This window comes from Rattus rattus, chromosome 8 (genome assembly GCF_011064425.1).
Source record: "Rattus rattus isolate New Zealand chromosome 8, Rrattus_CSIRO_v1, whole genome shotgun sequence".
In the NCBI taxonomy this organism is placed as follows: Eukaryota; Metazoa; Chordata; class Mammalia; order Rodentia; family Muridae; genus Rattus; species Rattus rattus.
Genome location: NC_046161.1, coordinates 57,847,137 through 57,868,930, shown reverse-complemented (window position 1 = coordinate 57,868,930; position 21,794 = coordinate 57,847,137). Strand labels below are relative to the sequence as shown.

General features: G+C 43.6%; 1 protein-coding gene across 1 annotated transcript in view; it reads left to right on the top strand.

Moving 5' to 3' along the window:
* Iqch (IQ motif containing H) overlaps window positions 1-21,794 on the top strand; it is a 182,144-nt gene that overhangs the window by 27,854 nt on the left and 132,496 nt on the right. Inside the window, exon 5 of the mRNA XM_032909380.1 lies at window positions 7,178-7,294. Coding sequence (XP_032765271.1) covers window positions 7,178-7,294 — 117 coding nt within the window. The remainder of the gene's footprint in view (window positions 1-7,177; window positions 7,295-21,794) is intronic.

The window sequence follows — 21,794 nt, the reverse complement described above, 5'->3', positions numbered from 1 at the left end:
CCTTACTCTCCGACTTGGTGCAGTAATGCTAACTGCGCCCGAGAGGCACATCAGAGTCCTGTGCCGCCCTGGGAGACTTGCAGACACACGCTTAGTTGGTGTACATGGATACCATACATTCTTTGAAGAGGTTAGAGTTGCAGGGTAGCTAAGTTGTGACTGGTGGGACATGACACCTACTGGATTGAAGTTACCTTCTGGCCTCAGCCATAGGCGTGTAAGCCCATACATGTCACTAATGACATTTCCATGAGAACACTCAATTAAGTACATATTTTTATTTATTCAATTTTCCCAGAGGTATAAACTCCTAGCAATACTTACTTTTTATAGTCACTTGCTTTTTTGTGTGGGGTTTGGGAGACATGTGCCAGGATGCATGTGTGGCGCTCGGGGTGACTGTGGGAGGCAAAATCCATTCCTTCTCCCACTGGAGAATGAGTTCATCCTGGAGACTGAACTCAGGTTCTCAACAGCATTGCCCTTCTTGATTGTGTAGTCCTGCCTGCCTGCCTGCCTGCCTGCCGCCTAGATTTCATTGTGGGGTGTGCTGCTGTAGTTAACTAAGTCTCAGAAGTGGCATTCCAATTCAAAACGCTATGTCAGCCGGCTTGCCGGGGAGCTGCTGGTCTCTGGCTACTAACAATCGAAAATAATAACAAGGGGCCGTGGAGTTAGTAGCAGCCTGGGTTCCATAAACACTGGACAGAAGTAGGGTTTGTTGGCTCTGAAAAACACGATACTATAGGTCTTACGCTATTAGCCCGCCAAGGCTGAATTCTTTGTATAGACATGAACAGTGCACAATGTTATTCAGTAGTTAGGAGGCTGTGTGTGTGTTGGGGGTGGGAGTGGGAGGGAGGGAGGGAGAGAGATGAGTTTAAGGCCAATTTGAGCAGCATAACAACGCTTTGTTAAAACATAAAAAATTGGGATGTTTTGGGAGCTGGATGAGATGGCTCAGCAAATTAGGACCCTAGCGCCAAGCCTGATGACTTAAGATTGCCTGAACCCATACTCTAGAACTGACTTCCTCAGAAATTGTCCTCCAATCTTCACCACACACCCCTGTAACCCCCAAACAAACAAATGTAGTTAAAAGTCCTGACAGTTGCACAGACAGTCTTCCTCACCATCACACCCTGTAAGTTAATATTTACCACTGCAGCAGATTTTAAGGACACAAAGGTAAGGACGTACCTTTCCTCATATCCCATGCTAGCCTCTGCCTCAGCTGTTTTGGGTTCAGTGCTGCTATGTGCTGTGGGCTGTTCTGGGAACCCGCAATCCTGAGACAGGCATTGGGCAGACAGTGGGGCAGGGTCCTTACAGCAGTGTGGAAAACCTGCTCTGAATTTGGGGTCCTGGCTGTGTCAGAACCAGGAAGTTCATCACCTCAGAGCATCTCAGGCTTCTAGCAACTCTTACTGCTATGAGGACCTTCAACCCACTGACCTTGTGTGACTCCCCCTCAACTCCACAGTTAGGGCAGAAACTGTTTTTTACGCAGTGCGCATCCCCATCCCCAGGGCTAACAGGACTCCTTCCCTGGCGTGTGCATCCCACCGTCTAAGGCCATCCATTCTCAGCCTTCCCTGCACTGCAGTGTGACAGTGGGACCCACTTCACCTCAGAAGGACTGAGCAGTGGTGCCATCAGTTCATCTGTGTGATGAAGGGGACAGTCACAGATGACACATCTCCTTGTCATTCCAGCTTCCTTGCTTTAAGATAGAAACAAGCATGGTATTTGAAGCCATAGCAACCACTTCGTACACAGTGACAAGCATGGGGCAGCCTCTGGGGACAGTGCAGCAGGAGAAAGGAGCCAGGTCCCTGAGGGCTTCTCTGAGCAACTAAAGAACTCTGTAACAAGGGACCAGAGGACCCTCCCCCACTTAACATCAGACTCAGTGACTAAGCACTGCTGTTTTGCTCCAGAAATCCTGGTGTGGTGCCCCCTGCATCCCCTCCCCCATGGCTTCAGCTGCTCTGTGGATACCCGTGTGACTGGGCCACATCTCACAGTGATGTGGACTGCCCTGACTTCAACTGCGTGTGTGACTTCCAGGTTTCAAGTGACACTAAACTCAGCCCAGAAATGCTTTCGTTTTTCTGTACTGAAATCACTTTCACACACACCATCACCCCCGTTTTCCAGCTTGCAGCAATCTTTCCTCCTTACTGTCAGTCAATGAAAGGATGACCTCCTCCTTCTAACCACAGTGGAAGAAGTCCTCCGCTGTGAAAGCCAGCCTCCAGCGGCCTTAGCTTCTGCAACTGCTTCCTCCAGCTGTGAAGACCAGCCTCGCCTGACTAGTTCCTCCTTTCTCAGGGAATCCCAGATCTTTGCATGACTGATCCAGTTTCTCCACTCAGGACAAACCCGAGGAAGCCTGTCTGTCCCAGTGATGGCCAGACACCTGGGGTCAGAGGCAAGTCAGATCCACTTCCCCACTGGCAGGGCTTTCTGCTTGGTGGTCGGTTGCCTAGTTACCTTCAGTGGCGGGGGCGGGGGGGGGCAGCTGTCATGCTCTTCCTCTTGCAGTTTTAAGCACCAGTTAGTTGGATGGGACAGTACCTACTTACCTGTTCTGGCACAAAGTAAGCTGAATAAGTATTTGTTCTCATTCTTCAGTTCTCAGAAGTCAGGACAGGCAGACAGACAGACAGACAGACAGACACACACACACACACACACACACACACACACACACACACACACACACACCCCGTTAGCCGTCTTACAGCTTTGTGAACTGGAGTCTGGCTATGTAAAAGCAGCACAAATTTGGTGCTGCTGAGCCTATTGGGGTGTGAGGGGGTTCTGCTTGTTGTGCCTTCTCCCCCTCACAGGGAGATAAGGGGGGAAGCCATTGGGAATAGGATGTTAGAATAAAATAAATGTTTTAACTATACCTTAACTTTAAAATTTACTAAGAAAGTGTTTTTTGTTTGTTTGTTTGTTTGTTTTTTGACTAGATACTAGTATATAGTGAATGCACACAACTGTCACCTGGCGTTACCAGCTACCATGATTTCTGCCACTCTTCACCTTCTTCCCTCCGTCCCCATCATCTATGGGCAAAGTCCCTTCCTTTCCTCTCTCAGCAGAGCCTCCATGGCCCAGGCTGGCCCTAAGCTCTATTCAGTAGAGGATGACCTTGAACTTCTGATCCTCCTACCTCTGAGGGCTGGGATTCCGGCCTGAGTGCTCACGGCTGGTTTTGTAGTTTCTTCACTCTTTCAATGATATATGGTTGATCTGTAAATCCAGCTCCAATCGGCTTGGTCTGCCCTCTATAAAACTACAACGTTCTCCAGCGTTGATCTGGTCTGGGCGGCCCTGTTACAGCAGGGACTGCAGTGACTCTAGAACTCTGCTATTCTTTCGGCGTTTATTAGCAACTCTAAAGAGCTTTTCCTTAGACATTTTTGGTGAGTACCAAATAGGCTTGTAAAGAAAAAGTAGGCTAAATGCTTACTTACCTCCTTTTTATCTTCCAAATTCCAACTTAATTTGTCAATGTTCACATTAGATATTTTGGAGGGTGACTCTTAAGAACTCGTGTTTTTAGAATACATTTGAAGTATTTCAGTCCACTGCAGTCACCCTCCCCCACCCTTTTAGCCAGTAAGCTCTCCTTTCAATGTCTCCCCTGAGCAGCACTTTATAATTTATGAGATACTCCACATATAATATCAGTCATTTGAATCTTACAAATGACCCTGCGAGTCTGATATTATTCCCTGTGTTACAGATGAGAAATTTAACTCATGTGGCTCAAACTGGGACTCACTGTCTGTTGCTCTTTTCAATATAGAAAACCGTGGTTTGAGAATGAGTGAAAAGTGACTGAATTATTTTCCTGTCTGTCCTTTCTCTGGCCTCAAGATTTACATGGAAGGCGTCTTTTACCAGTGGGAATATGGCATTAAGCAATATCCACTTTAGAAGACATTACTCGGGGCAGACACTGTTGAGAACAGTGCTCTGCTGATGATACTGTAACTCGGCAAATAGCTTCTCTCAACTTTGTTTGTGAAGCATTTCAATTTTGATTACTCTGTGTGGGAGCTACTGCTCAGAGAGCTGCGCGTTGTTTTATGGTCTGCCCATGTCTGGGGAGCTGGCATTACATGCTGCCTAGTGTTTTTAATTCAGAAGTTCTTCCAGAAGCAACCTTAGACTCTGGTATTCCAGCCTTAGTTTTAATAGCATAAGCTATTTCCTTCTTGTATAGCATTGTGGGCATAGTAATAAAATAAATACCACAAAATCACTGATGAGATGAAAATTGAGCTCCCTGCTTCTGTGCAGCCATGTAGGTAAAACAGTAATTGGCTCTGATAATAAGTTTTGTTCTTACAAGCCAAAGTCTAAATGAGAGTCACATTTGATATATCTGCTTGTAATTACTATCAAAAGGAGAAAATGCAAATTTTAGATTGTTTAGCGAGTCAAAATAGATTAAACGAATTGCTGCCTTTTCTTGACCAATCGAAACATTTATGAAGTTATTTCTGATATTTCTCTTACGCTGGCAAAGGATCATCTTCCAGAGAGTGGTTTTCTGCTTAATGGAATGATTAATTTGCTTTTGGTTTTTAATCTATAATTGTTTTTCTTAGAAAAATAATCCTTTATTATTGGATCTTATAATATAGTGTAAGTCCATAAGAAGGTTTTTGAACACACCTCCTGTAAGACAGTAAGACAGACTTAAGCATTGAATCTATTTACTCATGACTTTCAGTGAGGCTACTTTCAATATTTTATTAATTGTTGGGCATCAAACTCAGAGCCCCTCCCATGCTAGGCAAGTACAGATGATTACTGAGCCACACCCCTGGTCTGATATGTAAACTTACTTTTACATTTTATTTATTTATTTGTGTGTGTGCTGTGCATGAATATATGCCTGTGTGTATTACATATACATGTTTATGTGCATGTGTGTGTCCTTGCATGTGCATGTATGTGCATGTTGCATGTGTGTGGTACATGCATGTGTATGTTTGTGTGTATATTTGTGTGTGTGTGGTGCTTGTGAAGAGGTCAGAGGACAACCTGTTTGAGCTGGACCTCTCCCCAGCACGTGGGACCTGGGGCTTGAGCTCAGGCTGTAAGGCTTGGCTGGTGTTTACCCGCGGAGCCACTTCACTGCAGCGTTCGTTTTTACAGCCTTTATTCTTCCTGAGACAGGTTTTCATGTAACCAAGGCTAGCTTTGAACTTCCAATCTTCTGCCTATAGCGTGTAAGTGCTAGGATCATAAGCATGGTTCTCCATGCCCAGCATCCAATATTTTAAAAGGGAGGTCAAGTCATGCAGGCTACATACTATCATTTTGATAATCCCAGCTTTGGTATCAACATGGCCAAGATTATTTTAAGAGAATTGTTCTAGGAGCCTACAGTAAGAGTCTGCATTGCAACTTACAATTTCTGTTTACATGGTGATTTTATTTCAGAATATGTGCCCAGAGATATAAAATGAGACAGGGAACAACTGAGTCTTACTGCTGGTGCTCCCAGCAACTCTGGGCACCTCTTTCCTAATCCAGTTCTGAAGCAACACAGTTGATGGGATGTAATAAAACCAAGGAAAGCTCTCTGGTCCACTGCGCCAGTGATCCAAGAATTAAAAAGTTCTAACGGAGCTGGGACATGACAGATGAAGCCATTACCATCAGTTGTACCCACAACCACATTTTTAAAGCATCCTAATTACAGAAACCACATCCAGTCAATATAATACATATTAGCAATTTCCTGATCCTTGGTAGGGTGGAAATTATCCTGAAAGCTTAATTAAGAAGGAAAAAATCATGTTCAGGTATTAATTTCAATTTAAAAGAAGCACTCAGCTCTCCATGAGACTGCCAGGGGGAGCAGTGCGGGTTACCGCACAGAGATGGACACCATCTGCAACCGAGCTGCACTTCTGTTGGGTTACTGCGACCATTGTAACACCTGCCTCAGATCACCCTCTGGACAAAAGTATTGATTGAACCCAAATCATATTTCCTAATTCTTCCCAGTACCTCCAAGTTCTTTAAAATTAAAACTCACAAAGTCCAGATATTATGCTCCCATTTATACAAATGTCCAGAACAGCCATATGAGTAGAGACAGAAAGTGTCCTAGTGGCCGCTGGGGCTGGGGGTAGCAGGACTGGGGAGTGACTGCTAATAGGTGTGAGGCCTCATTTCGAGGAAATAAAAATGTTTTGGAACTAGATAGTAGTGAGCTTGCTTAGGTTTGCAAACTTGTAAATTATACCGGGGCACAAAAGTCATGTATATTTATATGTGTATGTGTGTATGTATTTGTATGAGTTTTATAAGTCATATACATACATACATACATACATGAATTCATACATACATATCAGTGATTCTTGATGCCATGATCCTAGTGTCAACTCTCATCTTAACCTGAAGTCATAGACTGCCGTGGCTCAGGGCAGCACCCCATGAGAGTGTAACACCCAGCTTTTGCCCTTGACAAGCAAATAGGCTGGCTTCCAGAGGGGTGAGTTGCCTTTGTTGAGTCCCCCCGCCCCCAGCAACTCAGGCTAGAGCAGTCATCTAGATCTTGTAACATCTTTCCAATGCCCTCACCCATTGTTATTCTGATAAGAATCCTTTACAATAAAAACCAAGTCATTAGAACAAGATATTCTTAATTTTTCCTAATGAAAATGCTAATTACAGATGGCAAACCTCTGCGAAGAATAGATACATTTGTTGTGATAGATTTATCAGGTCCAAACCAAGAGCTACCTGTAAGTGTCCCCAGAGGAGCATGGCCACATTAACAGACCAAGAGAGCCCTCTACCTGTGTGTCTGGAGTATAGATTTTATTCACTAAGTCCTTGACCTGGAAAGCCAGAAATAAATTGAGATGAGAGATTCTTGTCCTTTGTCTGTCCTGGTTGACATGGGGCATTATTTTTGAGCAAATGAATGATGTATTTGTGCACACACATAGAGGAGAATCTCCCTTTTCTGTGAATAAAAAGGATCAATTGGTAGCCTCAATAAAAGAGTCATTTTTTTTTCCTGTGAGAATTACATTCAAGTCCTTATTTTCCAAGAATTTTATATTCCTCTGAGGACATAAAATGTTAGTTTGTTCATTCTACATAAAACTTTCATTGTTCTTTGTTTCAGCCAAAGGTAGAGTTGAACGCGAAGATCATGCAGGACCCTGAGAACATGCACCACAGAGCTGCTGTAAATGTGAGCTATGGGATCAGTTTGCCACGTATTAAACAGAGGAAAGCACATGTAAGTAATGAGCGTCTCTAGCAAACTGTTAATTCTAAAACAGGTCTCAGGCCACTGGCCAGTGGTGTGAGACAGAAGACAGATTTTAAGTAAACCGATTCTTTTGTCTTTGGGATTTTTTTTTTTTTTTAACGAAATGAGGTGTCTATCATTCTGTCTATAATTAGTAATGATTAAGCAAAATGTAGACATATTTTAAAAGATCTATTTGTAGCTCATTCCAGTTTTTTTGTTGTGATTGGTACTCCTTAAATGATCTAGCAGCAAAATTTAGCAAGGAGAAGTAAGTTGACAAAAGAATTAGAGGAATTTAGGATGTTTCGCACCGCAGACTTACCACTAGAAGAAGCAAAGGAGACCCACACTACAGCCCCTTCCCGCTGACGCACCCTCAGGTAACAGTGCAGCAGGCAGGCAAGTGTCCCTGACCAGAGGCCAGCGCGAAGCTCTTACTGGGGCCGAGCGCCAGAGGCAAAGCTAGAGGCAGCCGCCTGAGTCTGCAGCCCTCATTTCTGCCTCCTGGCTGAGGGGCTTCAGGGTCAGCACTGGCCTCTTCCTGTGCTGTGCTTTCCTGCGACATCTAGAAGTGGTGCTTTGTTTTAATTAGAAAACTATTTGAGATCATTTCTAATACTAAAACCAAATTTTAAGGTAAAAATCTATGTACTTTAAAAATACATTTATAACCAGCTTCTCTTAGTTCTCTCTCTCCCTCTCTCCTCCCCCCCCCTCTCTCTGTGTGTGTGTGTGTGAGAACATGATTACTTATAGAATTAAAATTTCTAAACCATTTCTAACTTGCTTAATTATCGCAAATAAATGGCCCCAGTTTCCCTTACAGACTCTCCGGTTGCCTGTGTCACCATGGCATTTGGACTCTCTTGGTCTCTGTGTGTACTTTATATTATTCTTACAGGTTTGGAGTAAGAGCACTATCCTAGAAATATTTTCTAGCCTAAGAAATAACCAGAAAGTTAGATGTTTTTATTCCTGTTGGAACTTTATTTAAAATGTCAGTGTGACTAATGTGAAGAGGTTTTTATCTGCTTCCCAGGAGCCCCAAAGCCCTTGAAGTAAAAATATTATTTCTCTGGCTGCACAGACAGCAACAGATTTCTCTTTTGCTGTTGTTGGTTTTCCTCCTCGATCTAGAATTAATATTGGCTTAGCTGGTGGAGTACTGCAGCTTGGCAGCCCCGGGCAACTTCCGCATGGTACAGAAACTTTGTGATGAGGGTGAAGTTTCTAGAGACTACTGAGGACATGGGGATTACGCTTTGCTTTATGACGCCAACATTCAGACTTAAATAAGGAATTCAAAACAGTTCTAACTTTAGGGTAGAGTCTTTAAGTAATTTACAAGCAGGATGAGTAACCTGGGTGTTTTCTGTGTCCTTGGAACAATGAGGGGTTGAGAAAAGTCTCTGCTCTGTGTGATATCTTACTAACATGTGCTTACTTAGCATATTCAAGACCCTCTTCATGAAAACAGTAACCTCATAGAAATTGACAGCAGGACACAGTAAAAATGTGTCAAATCTGATCAAACTATTGGCCTTTTCACCAAAATAGTTGAGCCTATCATTTTATGTTTGTCTAGATATCAGATGCCACTGGAGAGATAGGTTTGTTTGTTTGTTTGTTTGTTTTGATTTATGAAACAGAGGCATTGTTTGGAAAGCTCTCTGAGAGAAAGTACTCAGGTATCTAGTTTTAAAAAACCTTGTAGCACATCTGGGGAGGGGCGGGTAAAAGGCAGCTGTAATCCACCTCTTTTTTATTTAAGAAAAAAATGTTTTCAAAAGCATCCACCCTAAGAGTGGCCACATGTATCATGGGGATGCACAGTGAACTAAAAAAGCAGTAGTAAGACTAATGTTTCTGAGTGCCTCTTCATACTCACAGGCTGCCGGGCCTCCACGCCAGTGCAAATTGAACAGCTTGTCAACAGCCTGCAACGAATTCAGGCATTTTGACAAGCAAATATGAGTCCATAGTCAGTTTGCATTATTAGTTCTGGAAGCTGGTGTTGTTTTTCCATCTGATGAGGAGGCATCTCAGTCTTCACCATAGGAGGTAATAGAAGATCTTGGGGGCATTAAGCACACACACACACACACACACACACACACACACACACACACACGTACGCACACACAGACACATACAAACATCACTATCATATCCCAGAATTTGCCTTTAGAACAAATTTTTTGTGACTTTTTTTTAACATAAAATCAATTTCTGGAAAAAAAAAAAGGCACTAAATACAAACCCACTAATGATTTCAGGATCTTAAGCCTTAGTAAAAGCTGACGGGCCCAGTTTCATGTGCCTGTCGGGTTCTCACTGGGACCAGCGGGCAAGCATTGCTGCTCTTCATGTCTGCACGCAGCCTCTCATTCCACTCCGGCCTTACAGTGCATGCAGCTGAAGATCTGCAGAAAATTTGACTTTGATTTATTTCTTTCAAATAAAAAGGGTTTCTTAAAAGGCTTGAAACATGTAACTGTTAACATGAATTTTAAAAGAACGATTATGAATGCATAACAAAATAGCAAACAAAACATCGCTGTGAACTGCTGCACAAATAACTCTGGTTACAACCATTATGACCTAGAAAAGAATCATAAAAGCATTTTTCTTTTTGGCAAGCTATGAGTTGCTGGAGAATTATACCAGTTCTTTGGTCCCACTTTCCAAATAAATAAATATATAATGCTATGTAAACTTAGAACCTTTTATTTATTCATGAGGTTGGATTTAATGCTACGATGACTTCTGGGCTGTATGAGTCGTACGTTATACTGTGCTTCTCAGGAACGTGGTTGGGTAGCGCGCGCACCTCACAAATCATAGCTTCCTTCTTTACTGTTTCACTCGGGGTGTGCAGAGCAATTGCTCCCCCTGAAACACAATCATTCCCGAGATGATAAAGTAACGGGAAGTGATGCGGTTGTGTTAATGTCAAACGATTAGAAGAAATGCCCGAGGCGGGGGTGGGGTGACTTCAAAACATGATTGTGTTTTAAGCCCATGCATATGGCCACAATTACAGTCACAACATAATTTGGCAATGGTAGCAGAATTAGATTTAAACAAATTGATGGTACACTGCAGTAACTCAGAATGAGCTTGTTGCATTTATAAACCATAACAAGAAGCAGAGTGAATTAATAAACCCTTCTTGTCACTAAAAATAAAACAGGGAGTAATTGCTGAGACGGAGCTAACCTAACAGATGACTACCGTCAGCATCCTTCCCGCCTGGATGTGGCAAAGTGAAGGTCACCCCCATTTCAGATGACAAAGAGGGAACATTTTGTTGGTAAACAAATTAATCTTTGGAAAGGTCACCATTTGTTTGAAGTTTTTATCCAGTTCTTGTCATCTGGAATCAGAGATTGACTGTCACCGCAGCAGGCAGGGGTGCAGGGGAAGCCGACAAAGCTACTTCTGTCCGTATCAGCATTCCTTGACAAAACTCCGCGCCTGATTGTGATGCCACGGACGGCTGGTTTACAGCTGTCTCCGGACAGGAGCGGAGGCCCGCCCCGAATCCCAATAAGATGGGCCTGCATATTTTGCCTGCTGTACGCTGGCCCTCTGCCCACAAGTAAAATGTATCGTAGTTCAAGCCAGCAATTATCTCTCTTACTTCCTTCTGTGCTGCTTCTGTTCCCTTTTTGCAAAAACAGATGTGGGTGTTTATTCAAGTTCGGCATCTATTCTTCCCCACACCTGCCAGGGCAGGATTTTGACAGGGTAGAGTTTTTGGGAGCCAGCAGACAACAATCGGATGTAATTTTTCTGAGAGTTGTTTTTATTTTATTTTTCTTAAGGAAACGGTGATCCCCCTCCCCCACCCCAGGAAATGTGGAGTCAGCATCTTGATCCCCCTCCCTTTCCCCAGGAGCATTTGGTAAATTAAATTAGTTGAACAAAAGGAAATAGCTTTTAAAGACATTCAGAAATGCCACATCCTATTTATGACACACAGTTATCACCCAAGGACTGCGACAGTATGCATGGTGTCCCCACCTCTATTGGTTGCAGAAGACAGCCTTCTCTTGAGGCTGTACAGAGAGCGGTGGCGGTGGCGGTGGTGGTGATGGTGGTGGTGGTGGTGTGCTGTCTGTATACACTATGCTTGTTCTTGGAACAGTGGAAGGTCTAAGGAGCATCATGAGGCACTGGCTGGTGTTCAGCTCCTTCATAAAAGTCGACTGTTGGGGTTGGGGATTTAGCTCAGTGGTAGAGCGCTTCCCTAGCAAGCACAAGGCCCTGGGTTCGGTCCTCAGCTCCGGAAAAAAAAAAGAAAAAGAAAAAGAAAAAAAAAGTCGACTGTTCAGTGAGCATGGAGAAGCCATTAGAGGCTGTGCCCTTGTCACTAATGTCTATAAAACACCAAGCTGTATGAGCTCTCTGACTTCTTCCAAGCCCTAGACTTTGATGTGTTTTGGGGGGTGGGATGGGAGAGATCCTGCATTCAGCCCCCCAACCAACCCTCTACAGACATCAGTCCTTAATTAGCAGTCCTCACACACTGTACTTTACCATTGTTTCACACTGTCATTTAAAACTTACATTTTGTCTGGACCAGGGGAGGGCAACAGACTAATATGGAAGGCCATTCCAGCAATACCATTTAATATTTCATCTAATCCCATGGTCTTTCTTATACAGCTATGAGGTGGGGGCGTGGTTTATGTGCTTTTCACATCTTCCACGGCACCCACGTGATGCTTTATACACAGCAGGTGCTGAGGAGAGGCCTGGCTCCCTCTCTTGCCCGTCTAGTCTCTGCTTTGCAGCTTTGTAGCCTGGTGTTAAATGCCAAAGTGAGTCTTGGGTAGCCTGGTTGCCCAAAGTCTCCTCCTGAGGGGCCACCTGATAGTTTTTCCTAGGGAAATAACCTTGCTCCTAGATTCACAATACAGCCTTGCCACTGCCTAGCTGTCTCCATGAATGTCACTGAAGCCCTACCATCCCCACATCTCTGTTTTATGGGGAGACAAGCTGGATGGGGTGGCAGGTGGTGTGGTGGAAAGGGCTTGGGGTCAAGTGGAACAGTGCTCGGGTCTATTCTTGAACCCTAGGTAAGCAAATTAACCTCCCGAGTCCTTCACTTCTTCTGCAAAGCCAGGATAATGATGCCTACTAGGTACAGCTGCTATGGGGACTGCAGAAAATATCTGCACAGGACCGGCATGTAATAACCGCCCAACAAGACCCCTGCCTTTCTGAGAAACGAGTTAGCATTAACAATCTATTTCCTTCTCCCTTCTCCACACCTGTGCTTTCAGAAGAGCCTCAGCTTCAACTCCCTTCCCTCTAGCATAGTGAAGGCTAGCACAGGGCTTGCTCTTCTGGTTTCCAGATTGTAACAGAAACCTCAGTGAGTTTCAGAGAGGTCACAATTCACTTTGTGACAAATACTTTAAAGTGCAGCAAAGAACAGCAAGTGATAAAGGTAGATACCAAGTGTGAAAGCAGGAGAGTAATGTGTGCATGTGTGTGCGTGCATGAGCAGAGAGAGTAATGTGTGCATGTGTGTGCATGCATGAGCAGAAGGGTGTGTATAGTTGAGTTCCTTACAAGTTGGGTTTTTTTTCTAAAATAGATTGTAGATTTGTACTGGTCTGGACTTATATGATAGCCAATGTATGAATAAACACAAAGGTTAAAGGAAATAATTTTGTGTGCTGAAGAGATGGCTTGGCAGTTAAGAGCACTTGTTCTTGTAGAAGACCCAGGATCAGTTCCCAGCACCCATGTCATGGCTCAGAACCATGTATAAGTTCAGTTTCAGTGGATCTGATGCTCTCTTCCCGCCTCTGTAGAACATATGAGGTGTACATACATACATACATGCATACATACATACACACATTCATACAAACATACACGTAAACAAGACATGCATATGCATGAAATAAGTAAATCTTTTCCCTTTTTAATTTAAAAGGTTAATTTTCATGCCAAGGCCTGACCCCTAGGAACCACCAACAAACTGATGGATAGGACCACGAGAACATGAGAACTGTGGCAGTTAGAAGCTGGGGGAGTCCCCTGATGCCTATGACAAAGAGATGGAAAAACCAAAAGATATCAGGTGTCATTTCCCAGTGGCCCCTCTTCCTTTTCAATGACTTCAATACCTTCTCTGTCACATATTCACCCCAATTTCAAGAACAATCTAATTTTTGGATATTATATATCCATTTTGAAATGGTGCTTTATTGTTGGCAAGTAGTCGGCAACTTGACAGTTGGAGCCACCCTCTTAGAGCATGCTGGTAGCCATGAAGTATGGCCTCCCTTGCTCAGGTTAGGCTGCTTCTGTGATCTGAAATGAACCATTGCTCTACTTTGTAGTCCTGAGTAGAAATGTTACTTTGTTGATTAAGGCAGATTTCAACCAACAATAAAGCACCATTTCAAAATGGATATGTAATATCCAAAGCAGAATAAGACTGCTCTTGGAAGTCGTGTGAGTGAGTATGTGACAGAGAAGGTTCTAAGGAAGTTGAAAAGGAAGAGGGACCATTGGGAAACGAGACCTGATGCAAGTGCTCTGGGCTCTTCAGTCTTTCACTTACACAGATTGTTCAGTATATAAGATAGGGAACTAAGTGCCTTACACACACTATCTTATTTGACCCTTGTTCCTATACCATTTTGCAGATGAGGAAACTGAGAAAGGACATACCTAGTCTAAGGTTTTACAGTAAGGAAGGATGATCAGGACCAAATTTATCAGGAAATCCACCCTCCAGGGCTCTGTGACTGAATCACTACCAACCCCAGCTTAGTTATTAAGGAACTGGGCAGCTAGTAGATGTTGTTAGGGAGTCTGTCTTAAACAATATTCCCTACTATTGTCCAGAGTGTCTGGATCATCTTAGCTAACAGGACCCCTGAAACTATAAAGCCATAGCAAGTTACTGGCTATTTAAAGTGTATGCAAAATAAAATATATAAATAAATTATAGGCAGAGATGGATATCAGACTATAGTTATTACAATTCTTGAATTTATAATCTGCCTTCATCTAAACTTCCAATATTCATATATATATTTTATTACGTGACATCTGAATGAGATATGAGTATTTATATAATAAACTTATACATATGCAACATTTTATATACGTCTTTTTAAAAATAAACGTGTGAAACTGAATGGACAATTATGCAAAATTCTTATGAGGTTCACATTTATGTGTATAGCAGCCTTCCCTTTAGCTGCAATGGAAAGCAGGGTCTACTGCTGGAAATAAATGTGAGAACCTTTGGCATGGAGTTTTACCTCTCCCCTGTGGATTCTCCTTTTCACGAGAGTAAATCCTCTATTTAATTAAAAAGAAGGAGTGAAGCTCTGCTGAGGGATTTTAAACTCGAGTGAACAGAGAGAAGGAAGACTGGGGGTGGCAGTCCAGGTAGGAACCTTTGTACTGCTCTGAATTCACCCCACATTAAGCAGGTACCTGCTTTCAGGACTGGACCACTCCCGTAAGTGGTCCACTTTCATTCTGAGCATTTGAGTCTATGCTAAGAGATAGTGTTTCTGATCTCATACCACCACTTTGAAGAACCAACAACTAGGTGGATAGAGGGGTCAAAGCCTGTCTGTCTGTCTGCCTGTCTGTCTGTCTCTCCCCCTGTCTGTCTGTCTGTCTGTCTCTCCCCCTGTCTGCCTGCCTGTCTGTCTGTCTCTCTCTCTCTCTCTCTCTCTCTCTCTCACACACACACACACACACACTAGGGGAGGAGATATATATGATAAGGTTAATGCACAAAAGGACAACAGATAGAATTATATTTTGATATAATCAGCTTCTTTTATTTTATATTAAATAATTAGTTTGTTTTTAAGGCAGGATCTGGTGTAGCCCAGTGCTAGAATTCATCTCCCAAGTGCTAGGATTACAGGTGTGCACCAACCAATTTTCCTGCTTTTTATTTCATACATCTACAAAACATTATTCTAAGATGGGGGTCATAGAATATACCAGACTGCTGAAGCAGTGACTCCCCTTAATTAGAACTCTCTTGATCAATCTTTTCTTTCACAAAAAATATCTACTATGCGCCAAAAGTCTGCCAAAGTTGCTGTATTGTGTGATTTTTTTTAAGGGCCCAGGACCAAAGCTGTGTTCTTCATGTATGAAATATCCACTGCTCTTGGTTGATGATGATGATACCTTTTGTGTGTGTGTGTGTGTGTGTGTGTGTGTGTGTGTGTGTGTGTGTGTGTGTGTACTGCAAACTCAAGTTTTTTATAAGAACTACACTTTCATGAGTAAGAATATAAAACTTCATGCTCTGAGCCAGGCACTTGGGAGGCTGAGGCAGGAGGAACACCCAAATTCAAAGCCATACTAGGCTACAATGTGAGACCCTACTTCAAACAAATAAACAAAACAGAACAAAAACTTTTCATTCTTTGACCTCATTATGTTACATTATGTCTTGTGTTACAAGAATGAGAATGGAACAGTATGAACATGTTGCTGTGAGTTCTGTGTAAACTGAGGGATAAGAGAGATGGCTCAGTGGTTAAGAGCATTGGGTACCTCCACTCTTCTAGAAGTTCTGAGTTCAATTCCCAGCAACCACATGGTGGTTCACAACCATCTATAACAGGATCTGATGTGCTCTTCCAGCATGTAGATATACAGGCAGACAGAGCATTCATACACATAAACAAATAAACAGACAAATAAACGGAAACTGAAGCCAAGAGCAGTTAACACTGCAAGCAGCTCCATGGCATTAGCCACAAGAGAAACTGGCCCAGGGTCATTTTCTCCTAAGAGGCACTTGAGACGGATAAATACTATTGCCGTGCTCTCCAGTCTTCTAGCCCGTTGCTGCTTAAACTGTACTTGAGTTCAAGTATGCATTCCTAGCCTCTACAGACCTCTCTGGTAGAAGAGAAATGACGCTAATGTGGAACAATTCGCTGTACACTTCCCTGAAAGCATGGCTTCAGAGTCACATGTATAATGTAAACCCCAGAGATACTTATTTGAAGGTTAAGGTCTCACTGGGCTAGGGGTCAGGGTAGAGAACGTGATTTACATCATCTTTTGATAACCAAATAACGATAGTGTTTAGAGTAAATGTTGATGAAAAGCCTAAAAGCAGCCATATACAAGCTAGAGAGAAAGGCCGGAGGCCTGAGTCCAAGGACTTAGGTCTCAGCCCTATTGCAAATCATGGCTACAAGCTGAGAGCCAAATCTATCACTTAGCTTTGAAAGATGCAATCGTTTCATTTCTTTTTTCCTGCATGTGTTTGCCAGTGTGCTCTGTGTTGTAGGCATGCATATGTCTCTGTGCATGAGAGCCTCTGCATACAGTGGCTCCAGGAAATGCTGAGTATCTTTCTCTCTCACTATCTGTCCTGAGGCAGGGTTTTTACCACACCACAGCTGAGTGTTTGGATGAGGCTGGCAGGTCAGCAAGCTCCTGGGATCGGCCTGTCTGTGCCCCATCCCAATGGGTCAGAGTCACACATAGCCATGTGTAGGTTTTTCTGTGGGTGCTGGGGATTCCAATTCAGGATCTTTAGGCTTACAGGGCAAGAGCTCTTGTCTACACAGCCCTTCCTCAGCTCAGGATGTCTTGTTTCTATACTGGGAAGACAAAATGGCTTGTTCAGAGCCATAGGGGCCACAGTCCTGCCTGTGTAATTCTCAGGCCAATGCTTGTTTGACATCTTCTAGAATGGCCAGTTCCTCCCAGGAAAGCAAGTTGTAAGCTGCTGGATGGGGGCTGCTCAAGGAGCCTCAGGAGGGCTCTAAGTAGCTGGAGAGGTGCTGTGTGGTCTAGGAACAGACTCGGTGCTGCCCCCATGGGCCAGGGTGGCCACTCAGATTTGTCTGAGATTTTCCCAAAAGATGCACTTGGAGAGGATGGATGGCCTTGAATAGGCCTCTGAAATCTAATTGTGTGGTCTCAGTCTGGAGCACAAAAGGAAGGGCTTTAGGCACATGGTTGAAATTAGATCACTTTGGCTGCTCTAACTGAAGGGCATCTTTAGAATTCTTCTGAACAATCTCTGCCCCTTGATGTCCTCATTGATTATTACACTTTATTTCCTCTCCCTTTGGCTATGAAGCAATAGTACTTTCTAGAATCACATTATCTCCTGGACTTGTTAGATGTTCATGAACGGCCTAATTAGAGTTCTGCAGGCACCCCTCTCCCTGGTAATTTGCATAAGGCTTTGTCCTCTTATATGAATAAGCCACTCTAGCAGGATGGCTTAGATTTTCTCCCAATCCTACCTTTCTTTCTGTCTTAACGTTGCATGCCCCATTGCTGCCAAGGACTCTACCTGTGACCCCATCTGTCATTTCCACATGTCATCCCCTCCTCCTGTATCAGCCAAAACAGGACTTGCTGAGGTGGGAGTAATGTAGCAAGAAGGATGGACAGCGAGGACAGTGGCAGTTCCTGCTCACATTCTTGGCCCTCCCTTCCAGGGCTCCGGGTCCCACTCAGTACTACAGAGTGGGAAGTTCTTTCTGTCCTGACCTCACACCAGCTTACTGGAACCAGTCTGCTCAGGCACAGTTATGCCCAGGAACCTGGTTCATTCTGGTGTTTTCTACAATATGCTACGTTTTCAAACTTATTGTCTGTTTGTGCTAATTGGGGGAAAAGGCATGGGGCGTGGGGAATATTCATAGACCTTTCACTTATCAGCTTTATTCTACTTGTAAAAAAATATGAATCTTTAGAAAATGATATTTAAAATTATACTCATAGTCTAGGGTCCTGGCCAGGAAGATACTAAACGACAGGCTAGGCCTGCAGTACTGGGGCACCGGAGCTAGGCCTCCTACAGGTCACAGCCCCTTTAGTTCCACCCCTTTGCAGCTGGATTTTCAAAAGAAGCTTTGAAATTCATGTTTTGTTTTGTTTTCCCGGGAATTTCTGAATTTTAAGAAAAGTGTTTGCTTAGATGACTCTAAAGCCCTAGACAGAGCTATGAGGAAGGCTCAGCTGGTAAAGTGCTTTCCTCAACAGCATGACTTCAGTCCCCAACACCCATGAGAAATGCTGGCTGTGGTGGACACATGCTTGTGACCCTAGATCTGGGGAGGTAGAGACAGGAGTGTCCCTGGGGCTTGCTGGCCAGCCAGTCTAGCCTAATTGGTGATCTGCAGGCCAACGAGAAAAACTCTGTCTCAAAGGAAGGTAATAATACTAAAGGTTTTCCTCTGGCCTTCGTGCACATACACACATGTGCATCCAAATAAACACAAACAACCTGCATGGCCATGCATGCGTGTGTGCGCATGCACACACAAACACACACACACACACACACACACACACACACATTAATAAAATAATTCTGTGTATTTCAAAGAAGGCAATCTCCAGGCCCAAAATATAGATCTGGCCTTTAGAAAGAGATGCTATAGATTTGGGGTACAATAATATTATTATGATTGTATCATCTGAGGAGTTGGCTGGCAGCTAAGACCTCCTACAAAGTTTGCATGTGTGTGTGTATGTGTGTGTGTGTATGTGTAACCCTTAACTTACAGGATTAGAATTTTACTTTGCTTAAATTAACCATCTCATTGATGCAACAAAGCCACATTGAGTTACAGTGGTCAAGCAGACTAAACGTTCAGTCTCATCTGATAAGCAGAGAGTATCTATTAGAGAGCCACTGAGAAAGCCCAGTCAGAAGGCTGCCCAGTGAGCCAGGACTCTGACAAAAGACTGTGGACTAGATACTCTCCACAGTGAGCAGCCTCACATGTATATACTTGGAAGTGCACATCTGTAAAGCCTCGGCTGCCAGAGGGCTATGACTCCACCCTTGGAAAGCAAGTGCCTTGTGGATACAGAGATCCTGACTGACTTGGCCTTTATAGTAATCTCTACAATCTACTTTGATTGGCTGTGTGAATTGTGTTTGCCCAGCTCCTGATACCACCGTAGGCCCTATGGAATAATGGGTGATGGTGTCACATTTGGACTGGTTAAGCACCTTCAGCTCAGGGCTGGAGAGATGGCTCAGCCAGTTAAGAGCACTGATCCATCTTCCAGAGAGCCAACTTTCAACTTCCAGCACCCACATAGTGGCTTACAACTGTCTGTAACTCCAGTTCTAGGGGATCTGATGCCCTCTTCTGGCTTCTGTGGCAACCAGACACACATATGCTGCATAGAAATGCAGGCACAGCACCCATACTTGTAAACTAAAACTAACTTAAAAGATGCTAAGGAAGGGGTTGGGGATTTAGCTCAGTGGTGCGCTTGCCTTGCAAGGCCCTCCAAAAAAAAAAAAAAAAAAAAAAAAAAAACCAAAAAAAAAAAAAAGATGCTAAGGAAGAATCTTTAGCTCCAAGAAGCTAAGTCTCTTGATCCAATTATGTCATTAATAGGTGGGAGAAAGACAGATGAGAATGCTGTGCTTGTGCTCCTGGCCACTGCTTCCCATTGGCTTCTGTCTTAATTACTTTTCTGTTGCTGGGATAAAATATCATTCCCAAGGAGAGACGAAGAGTTGGCTGTGGTTTCCAGCTCCATCCTGTCTGGTGGCAGGAGAAAGACCTGAGAGATCACATCTCACCCTCTCTACTGAGCACAGGGAGTGGGGAGAGCTAACTGGAAGAGGGTGAGGCTATAAACTCCCAAGGGCCCCTCCAGTGATGTTTCCTTCAGCTAGGATGCACCTCCTAAAAGTTCCATAACTTCCACAAATAACTCCACCAACAGGGGACCATGTGTTAATAATGAGCCAACGAGAACATGTCTCATTCAAACCATTGCACATACTTTCCTTTAGCTGGCCTCCTGAGTCTTCAGTAACAGTGATCAGAGCACGGGCGGGTGGCTAGTATTTAAAATGACTTCTGCACAGGGCTAGACACATTGATTGTGCACTTTACTTTTCTTTTTAACACTTGATTTGGGGCAGGGTGGACATATCACTGGTCACGTCTACTTCCTACCCTCAGTACTACACTGTCTGGAGAATGGGAGAGCCTTTAGAATGAAGAGAATGATGAGGATGATAAAATTCCAGAGGAAATAGTCCATATGAATATTCTTGAGAGAGATCTTTTGGTAATCAATGCTTCTTCTCTCCCCATTTTCCCCTAGACCCAGACTACAGCCTCTCATCCATAATCGCTGCTGAAGGGCCTCTTGCTAAAAAGGGCCTAGACATGTACAGTGGCTGCATTAGGGATGTTCCCAGACCCTATGGGAACTTAAGAATTTGATGAAAAAATTCTCTTTGTCTGAAACAGCAGTGAAAGAATTAACCCAAGACATGAGATAAGGGGAACTTTCCTGTCTAGACTGTAAACCTCCTCAGGGCAGGAACATGATGCCCAGAATGGTTAGACCCAAACACACTGTTAATTTATGTGGATTTGGCTAATGACGATTGGTTTGAGACCTGTGGGATTGAGATATGCCATGTTAGCTTAGTTTAAGTCATGGAATGCCACATACTTCCTTTGACTACGTTTGTAGGATGTTCTTTTGGACCAAAAAATTATCTTCCAGGGCTTGCTAGGGCCTGCCAGATGGCTCAGTAGGAAGTGCTGTGTACAGGTGTGTACACACATGCACACAAACGTGCATATGCACACAAGAATTTTTTTAAATCTACCCAGGTCTCTTAGGTAGAGTTAATTTCCCCTTGCCTAGATCATCACGGCTTGCTTTAATGAATGAGTGAGCTGACTTCTTTTCCTCTTACTAGCCCTCCTGACTGGCATGAGCCATGTTTTTCCACTTTCATATCCTCTACAGTCTTTGCAGAGAGCACTTATGCATGGACAGTACTTACTGAATGATTTATTTAACTTAATATAATCAAACTGAACATTTGACCAGGACGGCTTCCACAGACAAGTGGGGAGGTGGGGAGGGTCTAGTTTCATAGGCATATTTTACATGGTATTTCTCGTCTCCCGGCTTCCAGCCCACATACCACTTCCCTTAGGTGGCTGTAGCATAATCCTAGGATTTGCTTCTTGGGAGTGAGCCCAGAGCCCAGGTGCTCCGCATAGCAGTTGACATTAAGAAGCGGTGCAAAGCTTTGGCCATTCTAATACATGACTTTACTTTACTTTTAGTTGTGTGTGTATGTGTGTATGTATGTGAGTGCACATGTACATATGTGTGTGAGTGCAGATGACCCTGGAGGACAGAGGCATTGGATCCCCTGGAACTGGAGTCACAGGTGTTTGTGAGCCTCCTGACACGGTGCTAAGACCAGAATGTGAATGCTCTGGAAGAGCATCGTGTGCTGTTAGCCGCTGAGCCTCCCTCTAGCCCGATGCATGGTTCTCTGATTATGACACTTTTCACTTTGTCATTGGGGAAAACGTGTCAGAAAATGTAAAGTGACAAAAAGCTATATGACCTCAGTCCTACGCAGAGACAGACATTGGAAATGTTTCAGTAGATTTATTTTCCTTACTTCTTCCCCTTCCCCTCCCTTCTTCCCCTC